General features: G+C 44.6%; 2 protein-coding genes across 4 annotated transcripts in view; both read left to right on the top strand.

Moving 5' to 3' along the window:
• Window positions 1–8,981, top strand: part of FARSB (phenylalanyl-tRNA synthetase subunit beta) — a 69,747-nt gene extending 60,766 nt beyond the window's left edge. For both annotated transcript variants that reach the window (XM_078787116.1, XM_078787115.1), the window contains exons 16-17: window positions 2,604–2,759; window positions 8,507–8,981. In XM_078787116.1, coding sequence (XP_078643242.1) covers window positions 2,604–2,759; window positions 8,507–8,658 — 308 coding nt within the window. In that variant the 3' untranslated portion in view covers window positions 8,659–8,981. The remainder of the gene's footprint in view (window positions 1–2,603; window positions 2,760–8,506) is intronic.
• A 5,528-nt stretch (window positions 8,982–14,509) lies between these two features.
• Window positions 14,510–20,595, top strand: part of HSPG2 (heparan sulfate proteoglycan 2) — a 411,257-nt gene continuing 405,171 nt past the window's right edge. For both annotated transcript variants that reach the window (XM_068131082.2, XM_078787133.1), the window contains exon 1: window positions 14,510–14,654. In XM_068131082.2, coding sequence (XP_067987183.2) covers window positions 14,574–14,654 — 81 coding nt within the window. In that variant the 5' untranslated portion in view covers window positions 14,510–14,573. The remainder of the gene's footprint in view (window positions 14,655–20,595) is intronic.

The raw sequence follows: 20,595 nt of genomic DNA, 5'->3' as shown, positions 1-20,595 counted from the left end.
TGTTTGGAATCTTCTCCACTTGTAGATGATCTTCCGGACAGTCGAATGATTGGTTTCAAATTGTTTGGAGATCTTTTTAAATCCCTTCCCAGACTCGTAGGCATCTATAACCTTCTTTCTGAAGGCCTCAGAGAGCTCTTTTGATCTCTGCATGGTGATGCCGCACACTTCAACAACAAAGAGCAAACCAAACTAAATGTCAGGTTTAAATAAGACAGGTTCCTCCAAGATCCTCTCTAACGATGTTCTAATCATTTGCACCTGAGCTGGTGCACCTGATTCTAATTTTAGGTATTTGAAGTAGTGATAAATGTGGGGGTGTACTTACTTTTTCCACATGCGAAATTTGCATTTATGTTTATTACCTTCGCAAAAGCGGAAGGTTATGTTTTGATCGCTGTGTATTTATTTGTATGTCTGTGTGTGTGTGTGTATGTTATTCGCATAACTCAAAAAGTATTCAACCGAATTGCATGAAATTTGGTGGGATGATTGGTTATTATACGGGACACATTTGATTAGATTTTGGGAGCAATCGGGTCAAAGGTCAAGGTCAAGGTCACGAAAAGGTCAAAATCGTATTTTTACCATAGCTGCGGCGAAGGTATGCGCTCTACCGAGTGCCCGTTCTAGTTTAAATTATACAATGGACTACAAAATGTAAATGTTTCATGATATTTGTTATATAATATCACCTTTATCTCTCAATATTGTTGAAATGAAGATCAAATAGCTGTTTGTTGAAATATGTTGAAAAAGTCAAAACTTTACATGGGGTGTACTTACTTTTTCACGTGACTATGGTGTGTTGATAGTATATATTATATTTATACAATCTCCGACAGGTCATTCAAATGAGCAATTTTTTGGAGTGGGTATTGGTAAAAATGGGAATTCCGCATAAATATTCAGTAAGTAGATATCGCAGTGGGTAGAGCCGGTAACCATGGCAAACTCGTGCCCTTCCACCAGCTAAAATGTCCAATCCATGCTTCTTGTACCTCTGAAGTACTGCTTGGGAGAGAGGATGAAATTGTGGAAGCTCGGTTGGGAAACAGATTTAGGTACGTTTTGGGCCGACCCCCTGACAGAAGATCACCAAATTTCTTTCCATGCCAACCGACCACCTGCAATGTACTGTTCACTCTCCACATCTGTTCTTCAGCCACCCCCGTTCTCTCTATATTCCATATTGTTTTACTTTCGGCAATTTCCATTCGGTATTTCTCGCAACAATTAATTCTGGTTTCCCATTCGATGATCTGTAGATCGGTAGTTTGTTTCACTTTTCAACATCAGTTTCACTTTGGGATATCAGTTTGACATCGTCATTGCAACTTGTGATGCGACGCAAATGGTGCACGAAAAAGATTATCAAAAACTATTTTCAGGGAGATTTTTTTCGATTTTCAAATAGATCTAAAGTGTCTTAAAAGTGTCTAAGCGTTCTAATGGGGTGTAAAGCACGAAAGGGTCTAAGGGGTATAAATTAGTGCTAGGGGTCGTATGGGTGTCTAAAAAGGGTTTAAAAGTAACCTTTCAAGAGTATATACTACAATAAATATCGCTTGCATGGCTGTAGCTATGTCAGCAATATTCACTCGTCGATTGGTCGTGGCACTGACCAATCAGGTGTGTCCATTTTCCCTGCACTTATCGAATGGTCTCGGCACTGACCAATCAGGTGTGCAGGTTTTCCCTTCACTTGTCTGTGTTGTGGCACTGAGGTGATTACAATATTGATGATTGCGGTACGGCGTCTTTATCACACGCTTTCCTCACCTTGTAACTCATCCTGGTGATTACCACATTGATCACGGTGCTATCCTTGCCAATTTTACGTTTCTTCGATTCCCCGGCCACAAAGCAGCCATCCGTGTGGATGAGGGTAGGGGTGCCCACTAGTGTAATTAGATGGAATTAATAGACGTAGCCACAACCCAATAAGAAGTATTTCATAGACGTAGCTATGGTCCAAGTCACGTTCAAACAGTACGTAATTAATAGACAAGCTCACATGGGTTGACCTAGGGCTCCACCCCTTCTACCACTCCATCCTCCCCTTCACCACCCTGAAGGGGGTGGAGTATCTGCATTAATGGTCCAAAGGTCTGAAAAGGGTGCAAGGAGTATAAAGGTCTCAGGGGGGTACAAATGGTTCTAAAGTGCGTTATGGGTCTAAAAAGCATCTTAAAAGCCTAAGGGGTCCAAATGTCTAAGGGTCTGAAAAGGTATAAAACGGGTCCAAAGGTTGAAAGTGTGTCAAGGTCTAAAATATACATTACAATAGTACGTAATTAATAGTTTTGATTCTTCATTACAACTTGTGGTGCGACACGAACGGTGCACGAAAAAGGTTGTCAAAAACGATTGAGAGACGTGGAGGGATGAACATTGAGAAAGTATGCTTGTGTACACTTGTGTATTGGTATTTACTTGAGTGATAGTTGGTATTTATGCTTTTCTTCCCTAAATTCATGCTGATTTGTTTCGGCTTCCCTGCTGTTTGTTATTGCTCTATTTAAATAAACCATGGTTTAAGGAAAGTATGTACTGGTACTTGGGGTTGTTTCTATCTGGAATTGCTGTTTTTCATGGTGCAGATGTTGGCAGCAGGAATGAGCGACGTCTCTGCGCTTTGTTCTGTGCACGCACTTCAGCTTTCGAGGCTGTACACGGACTCCTGGATCGCGTCATGCAGCTTCTGTCCACACAACCCGGTTGCAAACCTGACGAGTACCACATTCGTCCGGCACACGGTACTTGCCTGCTCATCAACTGTGTGACATTCACAGATTCAGCATTTGCAGTTTCACATTGACATCGTAAATATTACTCATCAGGCTTCTTTTGGGGTCGGCTGCAGAAAGTTTTTTTTTTTTTGTCCCCCGCCGCACCGCGGAGCGAAAGGGGGACTATGGTTTTCCCCTCCGTCCGTGTGTCCGTCCATCCGTGCGTGCATACGTGCATGCGTGCGTAAGCGAAGGACCGCATTCGAATTTGGTGTGTGGGTGCAACCCACGTCAAAATCCAAGATGGCCGCCGCCATGTATGTCTGATGCCATGTATGTCTGAACCTTGTGAGTGGAATATCTTGAAAAATAAGCAAAGTACCAACTTCTAATCTGGTGCGTGGGTGTATCTAGGCATAAGGAAGAACCCTATTGAAAATTGGGTCGCCACGTCAAAATCAAAGATGGCCGCCACCATATATATGACTGAACCTTGTGAGCGGAATATCTTGAAAAATAAGCAAAGTATCAGCTTCTAATCTGGTGTGTGGGTGTATCTAGGCATAAGGAAGAACCCTATTGAAAATTGGGTCGCCACGTCAAAATCCAAGATGGCCGCCACCATATATATGACTGAACCTTGTGAGCGAAATATCTTGAAAAATAAACGAACTACTAACTTCTAATCTGGTGTGTCTGTGTATCTACGCATAAGGAAGAAGGCTATTGAAAATTGGGTCACCACGTCAAAATTCAAGATGGCCGCCGCCATGTATGTCTGAACTTTGTGAGTGGAATATCTTGAAAAATAAGCGAAGTACCAACTTCTAATCTGGTGTGTGGGTGTATCTAGGCATAAGGAAGAACGCTATTGAAAATTGGGTCGCCACGTCAAAATCCAAGATGGTCGCCTCCATGTATGTCTGAACCTTGTGAGCGAAATATATCATATCATAGCTTTTTTTCTGCGTCTTCCACTTTGTCAACTCACATCACTTCCCCGACGGGGGACCGAGGCGTAACGCTTGTTTTTTGTTTTTTTTGTCCAAGTCCTTCACAAACCAGCTGTCCATGCTTGACGTCTTGTGGAAACTGAGCACAGTTCATCACCAATCTAACGCCATCCCTACCATGAATCATGGTGGTGGCAGCATCATGCTATGGAGATGCTTTTCAGCAGGAGGGACTGGGAGACTTGTAAGGCGAGAGGGAACAATGAATGGAGCCAAATACAGTGAAATCCTTGAGGAGAACCTGCTTCAGAGTGCAAAAGACCTTGCACTATGGTGAAGATTTACATTCCAACAGGACAAGACCCCAAACATACAACCAAAGCAACACTGGAATAGCTTCAGAACAAGAATGTCAAAATCCTTGAGTGGCTGAGGCAAAGCCCAAACTTTAATCCCAATGAGAATCTGTGGAAAGAAGATTGCTGTTCACTGACACTCCCTATCCAACTTAACAGAGCCTGAGCAAATCTGCAAGGAAGAATGGGAAAAACTCCCAAATCCAGATGTGCCAAACTAATACAAACATACCAAAGAAGACTCAAAGCTGTAATCGCTGCCAAAGGCACTTCTACAAAGTATTGACTCAAAGTGCTGAATACTTACAGTGCATTCAGAAAGTATTCAGACCCCTTCACTTTTTTCACATTTAGTTATGTTGCAGCCTTATGCTGAAATCGTTTAAATTCATTTTTTCCCTCATCAATCTACACTCAATACCCCATAATGACAAAGAGAAAACAGGATTTTAGAAAGTTTTGCAAATTTATTAAAAAGAAAAAACTGAAATATCACATTTCCATAAGTATTCATACCCTTTGTGATGACACTTGAAATTTAGCTCAGGTGCCTCCCATTTTTCTTGATCATCTTTGAGATGTTTCTACACCTTGATTGGAGTCCACCTGTGGTAAATTCAATTGATTGGACATGATTTGGAAAGGCACACACCTGTCTATATAAGGTCTCACAGCTGACAATGCATATCAGAGCAAAAACCAAGCCAAGAGGTCAAAGGAACTGCCTGCAGAGCTCAGAGACAGGATTGTGTCGAGGCACAGATCTGGGGAAGACTACAAAAAAAAATCTGCTGCATTGATGGTTCCCAAGAGCACAGTGGCCTCCATAATTCTTAAATGGAAGAAGTTTGGAACAACCAGGACTCTTCCTAGAGCTGGCTGCCCGGCCAAACTGAGCAATCGGGGGGAGACAAAATCTGTGACAAAAAAAGTAATCGATGTAATCCATTTTAAATTCAGGCTGTAACACAAGAAAATTAAGGTGTGTGCGTACTTTGTGAAGGCACTTTAGCATGTCTTAAAACGTTCTGGATGGATTCTGACAAAACTAGGTGGATGAATTGGTTGGGTGACGAGAACAAGCCGATTCTATTTTGGTTCAGGTCTCGTAATCTCGATCCAGATCCAGGCTATCGGTGGGATACAAAGCGTGAACTGTTCAGCTTGGCGGAGGTATGCGCTCTACCGAGTTCCGTTGTAGTTTTCTTTGCAAACAGTTGCATTACCCCATAATGGGGTAATGGGGGGATCAATCATCTGGACTGGTCTCCCATCTCTACCATCTCTGACGTCAACTCATCCTGGGAACTCTTCCAAAGTAAAAATTGCTCTCTCTCATGCACAGATTTATCCCATCTCGTCTTCAGTTGTCATACCCTTCCTCCCGTCCATGGTACACGGAATCTTGTGGTGAGGCTGTTGCCCAGAAACAACTTGCCTTCCTCTCCTGGAAAGCAAATCCAACGGAAGGAAATCTCTTTTCCTTTCACAAAGCCCGAAACAAGTGTGTGTCCACCCTCAGGAGAGCCAGGAAACAATATCTCTCCGTTCTCAAGACCGAACTTTCTTATCTGTCTCCCTCTTCCAAATCCTGGTGGCGTCTGGTCAAATCTGTTTCTGGTGTTTGTTCCCCCTCCATCCCCTCCCTTACCTCAAACGGCTACACAGCTGACTCCGCACGTGAAAAAGCTGAATGCCTCAACTCTGTGTTTGCCTCTAAATCTTGTGTCCCAAACCCATCCCTCTCTGTACCCAGTCGTACCCAGCTGTTCCTGGACTCCGTGTCCTTTCCTCCTGACGGGGTGGAAAAGTTTCTGTCAACCCTCGACTCTGATTCTGCAACTGGACCTGAGGGCATCAGCCCACGGGTCCTAAAATCCTGTTCTTCCGCTCTTTCACTCCCTCTCTCTGTTCTCTTCACCCTCTCTTTTGCTCAAGGTCAACTGCCATCTGCTTGGAAATCAGCCAACATCACCGATTTGCACGAAAAGGTGCAAAAACAGATCCTAGCAACTACAGACCAATCAGCCTTCTCCCAATTATCAGCAAAGTCATGGAATCCATCATTGCTTCGGATATGAAATCTTTCCTCTTCTCCAATGGCTTGATCTCTGATCATCAATTTGGTTTCAGACCAGGTCACTCTACTCTGGACAGGCTGCTTCTGCTGTCTCAACAATGGATGGAGGTCCTCAATGCCAAACAGGAAATTAGAGCTGTCTCCCTCGACATATCACGTGCCTTCAATACGGTCTGGCACCCCGCTCTGCTCACCAAATTCTCCTCCTTTGGTATCCATGGAAATCTCCACGCATGGCTGGCGGACTTCCTCTCTAGTCGTAGTCAACGTGTGGCCCTGAATGGGTTTCTCTCATCTCCTCTTCCTGTTCAGGCTGGAGTTCCCCAAGGCAGTGTTCTGGGCCCTGTGATTTTTCTGGTCTTCATCAATGATCTCTCTGACTGTCTTGAAAATCCTCTCTATCTCTTTGCTGATGACTCCACTCTCTGCCGCTCCATTCCTCATCCCTCAGATCAGCAGTCTGCAGCCTCCTCACTCTCTGCAGACCTGGACAAAATCACAGACTGGGCAAACAAGTGGAACATGTCTTTCAATCCTGACAAATCTCACACTCTTACGATGTCTCTCCGAAAAGACCAACTGGACAACCCTCGCATATACTTTCTGAATAATCCTCTCCAAGAAGTTCTGTCACTCAAGCTTTTGGGTCTCACTATCTGCCATGATCTTTCCTGGGAAAACCACATTTCCAAGCTGGCCTCCAGAGCCAGTTGCCGACTGGGCATCCTCCGTCGTGCGAAGTCCTTCCTTGGCACACCTGAGCTCCTCACCACATACAAGGCTTTCATCCGCAGCTCAATGGAGTACTGCTCTCCCCTCTGGGCTGGTGCTCCTGCCTCACACCTAGCTCGTCGTCATGCTGTTGAAACCAAAGCGTTCAGAATCATTGGAATCTCCCGCAATGACGCTATCTCCGAGGGCCTTTCACTTATTCACCGCAGGCAGGTTGGTGGTCTTTCCGTCTTCCACCGACTCCTCTCCGGCCTTGCTCCCTCAGCTCTCTCTGGGCTCTGTCCCCCAAATATTCCTACAGGTCGCACCAAGTCTGCCTGCAACCCTTTTATGGTTAAACTGCCAAAATCAAGACTCTCTGCTCACCTTCACTCCTTCATTCCTCTTTTCTCCCACCTCTGGAACAAACTTCCTCACTCTCTTCAATCCCACTCCTCCCTCCAGGTCTTTAAAACGGCTGTTCACCACCATCTCTTATCTTCCCCAATCCAAAACCTTGATCTTTTCTACCCCCGCTAATTTCACCCCAAATCCACTTTTTTGAGGTGCCGACTTCTTTCCTGGAAGTCCTTGGTGTCCTTGCGTTTTATACCTATCCTGCCTCCCCCCAGGCCCTCTCCCTCCCACACATCTCCCGATGTCCCTGCTCTCAAATGTTGTGTTTGTGTGCTTCCTCCCCTTCTCTCCCCATCTTGTCGACCGCTCCCCATTTTTGTATACTTTGTTTGCTTGTTTGTTTGATTTGTTTGTTTGATAAATGTTAGCTCTTTCACGAGCCTCGACTCTGTATACAAAAAAATATATATATATTTTGAGCTTACAAAATGGGCTCATTTAAACTGTGATATTTGGTGTTGTCTCAAGAACAAATGTCTTGCTGTTGTACTGTCAACACTACCTGCAGATATCAGTGATCTGAATGAATGCCATCCATTCTCTATATTGAAATCTAAAATAGACTTCTCTTTTTGAATATATATTCGAAATTCACATATTTTTGTGTCGTGCAGGAATATGGTGACCTGATCACCACACGTTTGACGAGTTTCGAAATCCTATTGGACACTGAGGCTCTCGGCGATCCTGCCATTCCCTTTAAACTTATTTTAAGAAAATACTTTCTTACTAGGAAAACTATTTTTGTCAGTGTGGACCCCCGTTTGAATGGGAGTATAAGGTCGGCTGTTCTGTTTACATTTAGGTTGTGCATGATCGAAAGCTTATGGTATGTCTCGAATGCATAAGCTTTTCTTTGTTGGTTCCATGGCTACATTTCCTTCCTTTAGTGGCTTGTGGCATGTAAGCTACGTAAATTTAAAAGGGACGCGGAGAAGTTACATTCCAGTGAGTTATAAGGTGTGGATGACATATCGCTGGTGGGCTAAGTGGCCTTCTCTTGTATCCTCATTTCGCTTCTGTTTTCTTCCTCTTGTTCTTTAACGGCCTGGATGGATCTTTGAGGGTGTTGGCAGAGGTGCTCGGGGAAAAATAAGTAGCATTAACCTCTCCGCACTGCTAAGTGGCAGCACACGCTGCATCAGTAACTCATCTGTTTTTTCCTCTACATTTTTCTCCTCACACATGCTTGTCCTACACCAACGCTCCGTGTTAACTCCATCGTTCCATATCCCCTGTCCGCCTTTCATTTTCCAGTGCCAACCTTTTTCCCTGGAAGATGTGCCGAGGTTGTCGTTGGAGAGCAGTTGGTTGGGACAATCGGAGTATTGCACCCAGATGTCCTTGCCCATTTTGACCTTTCATTCCCATGCTCTATACTTGACGTCAGCATTGAACCTTTCCTCTGACGTTCAACTCATTCCGTGTCACAAGGCGACCTCCAAACATTGGATGAAACAACTCCCAAGCCAGGCCTCTTTTGTGCAATGGCCAAGGTAGCGGGCCACTTTGGTGGTTGGTTTGCGTCCCACCCTGTCCTGAGTTATATTACATTGGCTTCACTGCCCGGTTGGGTTTGTGCGGTATAAAAGCTTATTATGCTGAATTTTATGGCGTTTCCTCCAAAATCATTTCTAAATCGATGTTTATTCACATTGTTTGTGTTCTGGTATTGCGATGGTAACGAGAAAGGTATGATGTTACAATAAACAATTGTACGATATAAATTGAATATATTCTCATTTATCAGGAGGGGATCCAGAATTTTACTGAAGGGTAATTTTATTTTGTGTGTGTGTGTGTGTGTGTGAGTGTGAGTGTGTGTGAAGGGGTGTGTAGAAGTACACCCACTTGCCCACCAGCAAATCGTTCAATGTATGCCCATTACTCATCCACAGTAGTTGGCACTGTTTATTTTATTGTATTGAAACAAGTGAGTCTTAAACTTAAAACTGAGGCTCTCGAATAAGTCAAACATGTCAAGCGAGTCTTGAACAAAACAACAAATATCTTAAATCTCTTGAGACTGAAATCAAGAGAAGTGGGGAGAGGAGAAGTAGGGAGTGAGAGGGTGAGAAAGAAGACTATACACGAGTCTATGATGGATTTAGACTGGTTCCGCTATGAGGATACGCACAGTATGGTAGGTAGCTTGGTATTGTGGATCCTATGGTAGGGAGCATGGTATTGTGGATCCTATGGTAGGTAGCATGGTATTGTGCCCCGAAGCATTGGTATTGCGGCTCCTATGGTAGGTATCATGGTATTGTGGCTCCTATGGTAGGTAGCATGGTATTGGGGATCCTATGGTAGGTAGCATGGTATTGTGGATCCTATGGTAGGTAGCATGGTATTGTGCCCCGAAGCATTGGTATTGTGGATCCTATGGTAGGTAGCATGGTATTGTACCCCCGAATCATTGGTATTGTGGCTCCTATGATAGGTAGCATGGTATTGTGGCTCCTATGATAGGTAGCATGGTATTGTGGCTCCTATGGTAGGTAGCATGGTATTGTACCCCCGAATCATTGGTATTGTGGATCCTATGGTAGGTAGCATGGTATTGTACCCCCGAATCATTGGTATTGTGGCTCCTATGGTAGGTAGCATGGTATTGTGCCCCGAAGCATTGGTATTGTGGATCCTATGGTAGGTAGCATGGTATTGTACCCCCGAATCATTGGTATTGTGGCTCCTATGATAGGTAGCATGGTATTGTGGCTCCTATGATAGGTAGCATGGTATTGTGGCTCCTATGGTAGGTAGCATGGTATTGTGGATCCTATGGTAGGTAGCATGGTATTGTGCCCCGAAGCATTGGTATTGTGGATCCTATGGTAGGTAGCATGGTATTGTACCCCCGAATCATTGGTATTGTGGCTCCTATGATAGGTAGCATGGTATTGTGGCTCCTATGATAGGTAGCATGGTATTGTGGCTCCTATGGTAGGTAGCATGGTATTGTGGCTCCTATGGTAGGTATCATGGTATTGTGGCTCCTATGGTAGGTAGCATGGTATTGTACCCCGAAACATTGGTATTGTGGCTCCTATGGCAGGTAGCATGGTATTGTGGCTCCTTTGGTAGGTATCATGGTATTGTGGCTCCGATGGTAGGTATCATGGTATTGTGGCTCCTATGGTAGGTATCATGGTATTGTGGCTCTGATGGTAGGTATCATGGTATTGTGGCTCTTATGGTAGGTAGCATGGTATTGTGGATCCTATGGTAGGTAGCATGGTATTGTGCCCCGAAGCATTGGTATTGTGGCTCCTATGGTAGGTATCATGGTATTGTGGCTCCTATAGTAGGTATCATGTTATTGTGGCTCCTATGGTAGGTATCATGGTATTGTGGCTCCTATGGTAGGTAGCATGGTATTGTGGCTCCCATGGTAGGTATCATGGTATTGTGGCTCCTATGGTAGGTAGCATGGTATTGTACCCCAAAGCAAAGGTATTGTGGCTCCTATGGTAGGTAGCATGGTATTGTGGCTCCTATGGTAGGTAGCATGGTATTGTGGCTCCTATGGTAGGTATCATGGTATTGTGGCTCCTATGGTAGGTATCATGGTATTGTGGCTCCTATGGTAGGTATCATGGTATTGTGGCTCCTATGTAGGTATCATGGTATTGTGGCTCCTATGGTAGGTAGCATGGTATTCTGTCTCCTATGGTAGGTGGCATGGTATTGTACCCCGAAACATTGGTATTGTGGCTCCTATGGTAGGTATGGTATTGTGGCTCCCATGGTAGGTATCATGGTATTGTGGCTCCTATGGCAGGTATCATGGTATTGTGGCTGCTATGATAGGTAGCATGGTATTGTGGCTCCTATGGTAGGTATCATGGTATTGTGGTTCCTATGGTAGGTATCATGGTATTGTGGTTCCTATGGTAGGTATCATGGTATTGTGGCTGCTATGATAGGTATCATGGTATTGTGGTTCCTATGGTAGGTATCATGGTATTGTGGCTCCTATGGTAGGTATCATGGTATTGTGGCTCCTATGGTAGGTATCATGGTATTGTGGTTCCTATGGTAGGTATCATGGTATTGTGGTTCCTATGGTAGGTATCATGGTATTGTGATTCCTATGGTAGGTATCATGGTATTGTGGTTCCTATGGTAGGTATCATGGTATTGTGGCTGCTATGATAGGTAGCATGGTATTGTACCCCAAAGCATTGGTATTGTGGCTCCTATGGTAGGTAGCATGGTATTGTACCCCCGAATCATTGGTATTGTGGCTCCTATGATAGGTAGCATGGTATTGTGGATCCTATGGTAGGTATCATGGTATTGTGGCTCCTATGGTAGGTAGCATGGTATTGTACCCCAAAGCAAAAGTATTGTGGCTCCTATGGCAGGTAGCATTGTATTGTGGCTCCTATGGTAGGTAGCATGGTATTGTGGCTCCTATGGTAGATAGCATGGTAATGTACCCCAAAGCATTGGAAGCAGTGGCTCTGGAAGCAGTGGCCGAAACAGTGGCTCCGGAAAAATCATCATTTCACGACGGGTTTACCCGCCGAGACCTTCAACCAGATTCTGAGGAGCATTGGCCACATCGCCGCGGAACATCCACCTTTACTTCCGTTTCGCCCTGTTCGTCGAGCGTAAAGCCCCAGTCACACCGGGCCTGCGACCAGGTTACGACCTAGCTGCGACCGAAAATTTTGTGAATCGCGGGCAAATCGTAGAAAGAGCGCGTGACTGGTCGCAGAGGTCGTGGGTGATCGCCAGAGCAAAATCAGTCGCAGCAAGGTCGATGGTCATGTTCAAAACTTGTGACCTGCGATTCCAAATCGTAAGAGGTCGCAGACAGGTCTTACATGGTCGTACCACCAGTCGTGCATGATCGCGGGTCAAGTAATCGCACGATTGGTCGTGCTACTGGTCCTGCCACCTGACGATTGGTGGTGCCACCTGTCATTCAACCTCACGATCGTTAGTGCGAGCGTTCGCAGGTCGCCACGATTGACCGTAGGATTGGTCGCTGATCGCCACCACTATTCACACGATTACCTACGATTGATCTTGCGATCGATCTTCTCCAATCGTTGGTGATCGCACAACCACGCGTACCACCAATCGTACGATGACCCCTAAGACCAATCGCTGTTTGCGATCGCAAATGGAGAGCATAGCAAACATTGACGATTGGTCGTACCTCGGCCAGATTGCCATCAATCGCACGATCCAGAAATCGTACGATCCAGAAATCGTACGATCCAGTGTGACTGAGGTATTACGGAGACGGAGGATTTCCAGGAAGCGTCGAGCCACCGTATAACCACTCAGTAGAAATTGACATACATAATTTCTACACATTTTAATGCTGAAAATCGTGTTTAAAAGTCCATTTGAGTTGGAGATTTCACCCGACCAACGGCAGGTTAAAAGTGAAGTGCCCCGGTTCATGCAACGGAGTCACTTAAAATGGCCACACAGCGCATGTGCGCGAAAGGCCTCGTTCGCATTCGTACGTCATCTCGAAAGTCCCACGTGGCTTTATGATGACCCCGCTGTGTCCGAAACAACTATATTCTTTACCCCGAAATCTCTGGCGGTTTGTTTCCCGGCAGTGACCGCGCAGAGTCTTTTGATCGCTTTAGCAGGACCACGCAGCTGCGAGCGTTGTTTATTTTACATGTGATGACCGGGCCCAAGAGGGACGCAGGATAAGTTCACTTTAACATGTTATTCGGAAGGAAATGCATTGGATGAACTCGGCCATTGACAGGATTGCACATTCCAGGTGGAGATTTAACGCTCGGATAACCACCTGGGGTGTTTAAGTGGTGAGATGTGCTGAAGAATTGCGAGGAGTTGGGGTTGGGGGGACACGGGGGAGGTTTGAATTGAGCTTAACAGAAGTTACAAGGACATTGTTTTTCTTGTTAAGATCCATCTGTCGATGAAGGTTCATTTAACGATGAAAGTTCACAGCTGGACGTGCTGATCGCAAGCCAGTAAAAGCTAACTACCATTTCTCCAACTTTTGGCAGAGATCCCGTTGATAAAACGTCTTGCCCTTGCTTTTTCCATGAAGATGGCTCGGGCGGAGATTCGTTTTCCGATTGTGTCGGGATCGTTCCCTCCGTACATCAATTCATCATCGGCGGCGCCGGTTTGAACAGCGAGTCCTTCGCCATCCCCGTTGATGAAACAAAAGCTACAATTACCTTTTATGCTTCCCAGGTGGCACTTGATGAGAATCGTGGAGCACGGGAACACCGTCCACCGAGCATGAGGAATTGCTCCTGCCAATTGTGATTTAGGTACAAACCGTAAATTAAGTACAAACCGTAAACTTTGCTTGGAAGTTATAAACGAACACGTGGTGGCGATGAATGTCTGTGCATCTGCATGCGGGGTTGATGCGAAACCGAGAAGTGGTTGTTCTGAACCTTTGGCTTACATTTGCAAACACGACACACACACACACACACACACACACACACACACACACACACACACACACACACACACACACACACACACACACACACACACACACACACACACACACACACACACACACACACACACACACACACATGACGCACACACATACATGACGCACACACATACATGACACGCATACACTATGCAAATATGCACACACACATACGACACACATATGCACACACATACGCACGACACACGTACTCACACATACACAGCACACGCACATACATATGACACACACACACACACACACACACACACACACACACACACACACACACACACACACACACACGACGCACATATGCACACACATACATGGCATACGCATACATGCACACATACATGACACACACACACACACACATGACACCACATGCACGATGCACATACACACATACACACATACCTGAAACACATACGCACACACATACAAATACGTGACACTCTCTCCGAAAATACATGCTCGACAGTCTTGGTGTGCTACACCATGCAGCGCCGTACGTGGACCAATGCTTAGCCAGAGTGTGAAAGGGACGTTGTTACGTTAGTTAAACTAACCCAGGACAATGAAGTGGTTATTCATGGTGGGAGATGCATGTGATGTGTTGAACGGAACGGGACTGGTAAGTGGAATGAGACGAGGAAGGTAATTAAGAGCGAATGGAAGAGAGGGAAGGCTGCATGCAATGTTGTAAGGGGGAGTGTGTGGCGTGTGAGGTTCGTTGGATGGGGTGATGGTTGGGGAGGGGGGAAGCATGGCGGGGAGGAGGGGGAGCGCAGCGTGGACACTGGAAGCGCAGCGTCGAAAGTGAAGAAGCAGAAGGAGACAGAAGGGACCGGGAGCAACATGTGCGCGTCCCCGTGGGCGCTCCGACGGCGGAAGAGTTTTCCAACTGCAGCGTTCTTGTCTCTGCTCATCTGTTTGTTGGTGAGTGTCGTACTGTCATGGCTAAACGGGAAACGTACGATCAATGTGTGTGTGTGAACCCAAGCGGAAGAAGGGCAAAAGTCGCGGTATGTTGAGAGAGGTGGGGTGAGCTGCAGAGCGAGAGCGCGAGAGCGACACCGACTCTCAATGCCAGTTCTTTCACATTACCTCGTCACGTGATTTGCATTAAACTAAAAGTTTGACGAAATGCACAACTTCTGTGAATCGGCCTCCACGCACCTTTGCCTTTGATTTGCTTTCCTGGAGAAACACTTTGAGGAACTTGTTTAATTTTAAAGCACAACGTTGTGCTAATTAAATCTCATAAAGAAGAAGAGGAAGACCACTCGTTGTTCATCTTCAGATTTCTTGGCTCTTGGGTACAATCCTACATGGACACTCGAATGGCTCATTCATCCCAGTGAGCTGGTACTCATTTTGCCGACCTGAGAAGGATGACAGGCTGAGTCAACCCAACTGGTGTTAATTCAACGGCATGACGGGGGTTCGAACTCAGGACCCCGAGATCTCAAGGCAGCCACCATGACCGTTAAGCCCACACCAGGCGATAAATCTCATGCACAATGTCCAAAAAATTCGGAATGAAAACATTTTAATCGTAAAACTGGACCAATATTGCTCAATAAAACTGGACCTTCCCCCCCCCCCCCCCTTGCTTTCGAATGCCTCCTCCCCCCAAGCCCTCTCCCTCCCACAGATCTCCCGATGTCCCTGCTCTCTGCTGTTCTACTTGTGTGCTTCCCTCTCTCTTCCCATCTTGTCTCCCGCTCCCTTTTTTGTATGTTTTGTGTTCGTTTTTTTTTTGTGATTAATGTTAGTTCTTACACGAGCCTCGATCTTGTATACAAAAAAAAGAAAGAAAAAAAGGTGATTGTTTTTAGAAAAGCCTTTTTGCAGAGTTTGAATCGGACAGAGTTTGAATATGATGTAAATATAAGGGGGTATAAATATGGCTATCAGAAAGCCCTGATTTATCCCTAAGGCGAGAGGAGAATTTGATGGGTAAAGGGGCCAGGGGTGGACTGGAATTGCACATAAAGGTCAGGGATGTGTAGGGGTAACCTTAAGAAATGTATAATATATTCATGTTAATTTCATTTTAAAGCAAAATCGAGTATTATGCAGGATTTCCTTTTGCTCGGACAGGCATTCCTTTGACTTGGTGGACAATTAACCAAGCAGGCAGGCAAAGCCCACCGAGCCCACGTTTCCTCGCCTGGGGAGTCATCCGGAGTGGGAAGGAATCACAGGGCGTGGCCAAAATGCTTGCTTATTGGTCATTCGAGTGTGGGGGGGGGGGTCTTCGCGATGGGTGGCCTCTCGGAGTCATAAGACTAAGTTGCTTTATTGTTGAGAAATAAATGGGTTTATTATGTGTTTGAGACTTAAGGGAAGATGGAGTTACCAGTGAGAATGCGCACCCATGATTAGGTCTTTCATTCTGGATCCGTTTCATGAAAAGCAAGTACTGTGTAATCCGCTACTTGAATTGACGTGCGGCTAAAGGTTTTGCTCAGTTAGCACGTGGAACAGCCACGGATTGGGAAAAACAATCCCAAGAAGCAAACCTGCTGGGGTAATGTCTCGAGAGTCCGCTCTGTGTCTGGAACCCCGAGCGAATAATACCTAAGGCTTTATAAAAATGGTACGTTCTGCTTCCTTGCTTGATATCCTCGTCGTCATCTACTGATAGTATTTGTCATGAACACAATGAAGACGTTTTGAAAATATTTCCACATTACAAGTTCAGCCAAAAGTCGGACATATTTGGAAAGAAGAAGAGCCTGACATATCCCTAAAAAAACGTTTTTCAAGCAGCATAGATGTCAATGATCTTAAGCACACAGCTGGTCCGCATTTTGTGGTTCCTGGCTCTTAACGTTGAAGATGTTTCCTCCACCAATATCCCGGCAGTTTTCCGACCGACGGCGTCCTCCGTCCCGATATCTCACGACACCGCAAGAGCTCGGCTCCGAGCTACTGTCTGGAATAACTGGCTAAGTTTAACGTGTGCCGGGGGTAACAGAAATAACCATGCCCAGAAATTCTGCACTGGACCAGGGAACAGTTTCACTGCGTGAGTGAAACACCCCATGTTGGCACGGTACGGTATTTTTCACCAGCATTTATCATCTGGCTTTTGCTATATATTTGATAGCATAACCTTTTTGTAATAGTCCTGAGGAGTCGTCCAGGAAAACCCCGTCATCCTGTTATTCTGCTGCAGAAATAGTCATGCTCGTACCAGTGGGACGGAAAGGTAAATGTTAGAAGATGGGTCTTCGGCACTCGACGATGGACATTTTTCTTTATTCATGAACTGAAATGGCTGAGCATCTGAAAAACACCGCACAATTGCGCAGATTGGCTGTGATGATCAACGATGCAGAAAGCGACTTGGAGCTCTGACTTAGGAAGGGGAAATAACAGAACGAGGCAGCTGAAGGAGGTGAAATGTACATTTTTGAGGGTGACAGCAATAGTGAGGTTATTTCTCAGAAATTTCCACATTCTGGTACAGAAATTGAGTCTGTACCAAGAAAACGTGGTACAGAAATTCTCAGAAATAACCTCAGAGTGGGTCCCGGTGTCCGGCCATCCATCCTTACGGATGTTCGTATGTCATACGTCTGTTAACAGTTCACTAAAACATCTCCTCACAAACTACCTAACCAATGTGGACCAAATTTGGTGCGATACATCAGGACAGCAATGTCTCATGGGGTTATGCTCTCCATCCAGATGCTCCCCTATAAAGGTGGTAAAAGGGGGATTTTGCCACAATTATTGGTATTTCATTTAAAAATCTACTTCTCAGAAACCACCAGACAGATCCGGACCAAACTCACCAAAAGGCGTCAGGACCATATGTCCTAACCTTAAGTTGTGCTCCTCATGGTCATATCTCCCCCGGAAATGGGGCCGTGGGGCCCCCTTCTCGAATCCCTCATTTTCACTAAAACATCTCCACAACTACCTGAACGAAAAGGACCAAATTTGGTACAATGCATCAGGACAGTAAGGTCTCATGGGGTTGTGCTACCCATCTGGATCCACCCCAATAAGAGGCTGAAAAGGGGGGTTTCGCCTCAATTGCAGGTTATGTAAAAAAAATAAATTCTCAGCAACTTTGGGGAAATAACCGTGAGTCCCTCACAGGGCTATTTATTCTCTTTGTAGCACCCCTTGGGTGCTGCGAAATTCGCCATTTTGCATGTTGCAATACTAGATTTTAACTCACTATTGTTGCCTTTAGTTGTGAGAACATTTTAAAAATCAAGCTTTGGCCATTCCCACAGCACTTCCTTTTTAGAGGCCACCATCCACACATGGCTTACTGACTTCCTCTACTCTCGTAATCAGTGTGTAACTCTCAATGGGATCCTGTCATCTCTCCATGTCAAGGCTGGAGTGCCCCAATACAGTGTTCTGGGCCCATTCCTATTCTTAATCTTATTATAATTCACCAAATGTCCGTCTGTCCGTTTGAAGGTACCGCAAAAACGGCTGAACCGATCGCAACGATATTTTGGGTGGGTAATCTTAGGAACCCCTGGAGTAAAATAAGCTATATTGTTTTTCCAATTTTTCCAAGTTTTCCAATTTTCCAGTTTTTCCAAATACGATGGAATAATATTTACCGATACGAACAGTGATGTGGCTTTTATTGAAATTCTACAAATACTGTTTAGATTTTGATGACAATTATAAACCTGCTGCGAATGCGGAAGTGGACAGATGACGACAATGCGTGGGTTTGATAATATCCCAATACAACCGTCATTCAATCATAACGTGAGATCGTTAAACGTTAATCCTGTTCAACGTTTTGTTAAAGTATCAATTGATGATTGGAATTTAGCGAATACAATTACGATTTTGAATTCGTAATTGTATTCACCCAGCCGTACGGAACTTCACATCAGGATTTAAATATTTATTTATGTCACGAATGTTGTTCAAAGTTTATTTTTTGTATTAATGTTATTTCATTTGTGATTGGAGTTATGCTGTTTGGAATGAAAAAAGAGATATCAAGTTCAAGTGAATGATGGAATGCCATGATGGTTTCTACTTTCTAAACGTGAAATTCGCAGATCGCCATTGACTAGGTATGGAACAAACGTACCCGTTTGTTTGCGAACGGGTACGTTTTTCATGGAAGTCCTTCACGAACTTGCTGTCCATGTCTGACGTGCGACTGAAGGTGCTACAGGAATGTAGAATTTATTGGTTTCATGCTTTAGCATTCGCCGTATCTGCATTGCCTGTTTGCTGCTGGCCTCCCACCCGTGCGTTGCACGGGTACCTCACTAGTATCCATCAATGATCTTTCTGATTCTCTGGAAAACCTCTTGTATCTATTTGCTGAAGACTCCACCCTCTGCCGTGACATCGCTAATACATCAGATGGGCAGGCTGCAGCCTCTTCCCTCTCTTCAGACCTTGATAGAATCATGAGTTGGTCAAACACTTGGAATATTTCTTTCAATCCTAACAAATCTCTCACTCCCACTCTCGCTCTCCGAAAAGACTGTGGCGAACCCTCCCATTCAGGGGTGTCGTGCTGCTGGAGCCCACCGGAGCACTGCTCCGGCACCTCAATCCATCCGAGGTAAAGCTTTGCTTTACAACATAAAAAATATCACTGAGAGGACTGTGATTGGCCCTTGGCAAAATTATCATATAGGCTTATTTAAAAAAAAAAAAAACACCTTTAGAGGCCATTTTTTCCCCACAAGCGGGGGTTGGCCTTTTTCGGGAACTTATTAAAGCTGGCTTATTAAAAGCTGATATTCGAAATATGATTCAATATTTTAATGATCGGAACTCGTAGCCTAAATAACTGTGTCGAAATCCATAGTGAAATCGGAAATAAATTAGGAAAGATAGACATTTTTTTCTAACCAGATATTAATTAAATAATAGGCTTCATGGGACGTGAGGTAAAAAAATTCTCCAAGCAGAAGTGTTGCATTCACAATTGCCATGAGTTCCTGATAACTAAAACCATATAAAGCGACCATTAAAAGCATCATCAAATGTCGAAAGGTTGCAGCCCATCGGCGTAACAGATGTTCTGAGGCACACAGTTTGTGTAGGCCTCAGGCTTCAAGCATTCTGCACTATAGGATAATTCCTCTATGGCACAGTGGAATGGGAATCAACCCAAGCTATATAAACACGATGTATTTTCGATGTATTCTATATGCACATAAGCAATAGAAATGCTTTGACTTTATTACATAACCTGAGTTGTTATTTTTTGAGGCATCGGACAGTCAAGTTAGCGTTCTGTGACTAGACACCGTCTGCAAAGGTCAAAGGTCAAAGTCTGTTATGGGTCTATAACTTGAGAACGGCTGAATTGATCCAATTCAAACTTGGTACAGATATGTATAATGTTGTAAATATTAACGTATTAAATTTTGGGGTCCCGAGGTCAAAGGCCAAAGGTCAGAGGTCATGTCAGGTAAAAATGTGCTAACCTGAGAACAGCTGAGTGGATTTAAATCAAACTTGGTACAAGTATTGCAATGATGTAATAATGTGGGTGGAAGCATATCGGTCGAAGAGTGTAGTTTTCTGTGCTTATACATCGCCTGTTATTATTATTTTTCAGGAGTAATCTAGGCTGTGCTTATACCGTGTATTGTATGTATGTGCATTTTGGATTTACATCTGAGGCAAATAAAATGAATCCCGCCTAACATTTTGACCCATTCATGTTTCGCATCCCATTTCAACCCGGTCCCGTTTTCCATTCCCTTATTGCAAATAATTAGTTGGATGTAATCCATAACTTTGTGTGTGTTGTGTTGAGTGTTGTGCACCCACCAGCAACAAATATGGCACATCAAGTATCAATTAAAAGTAACAACTGAATAACGAAAGCAAAAAAAAAAACTGAAAAAGAAAT

The sequence above is a fragment of the Myxine glutinosa genome, chromosome 11 (assembly GCF_964187855.1).
Source record: "Myxine glutinosa chromosome 11, kmMyxGlut1.1, whole genome shotgun sequence".
Classification (NCBI taxonomy): Eukaryota; Metazoa; Chordata; class Myxini; order Myxiniformes; family Myxinidae; genus Myxine; species Myxine glutinosa.
Note: the sequence above shows the minus strand (reverse complement) of the source record. Positions and strands in the feature narration are given on the sequence as shown.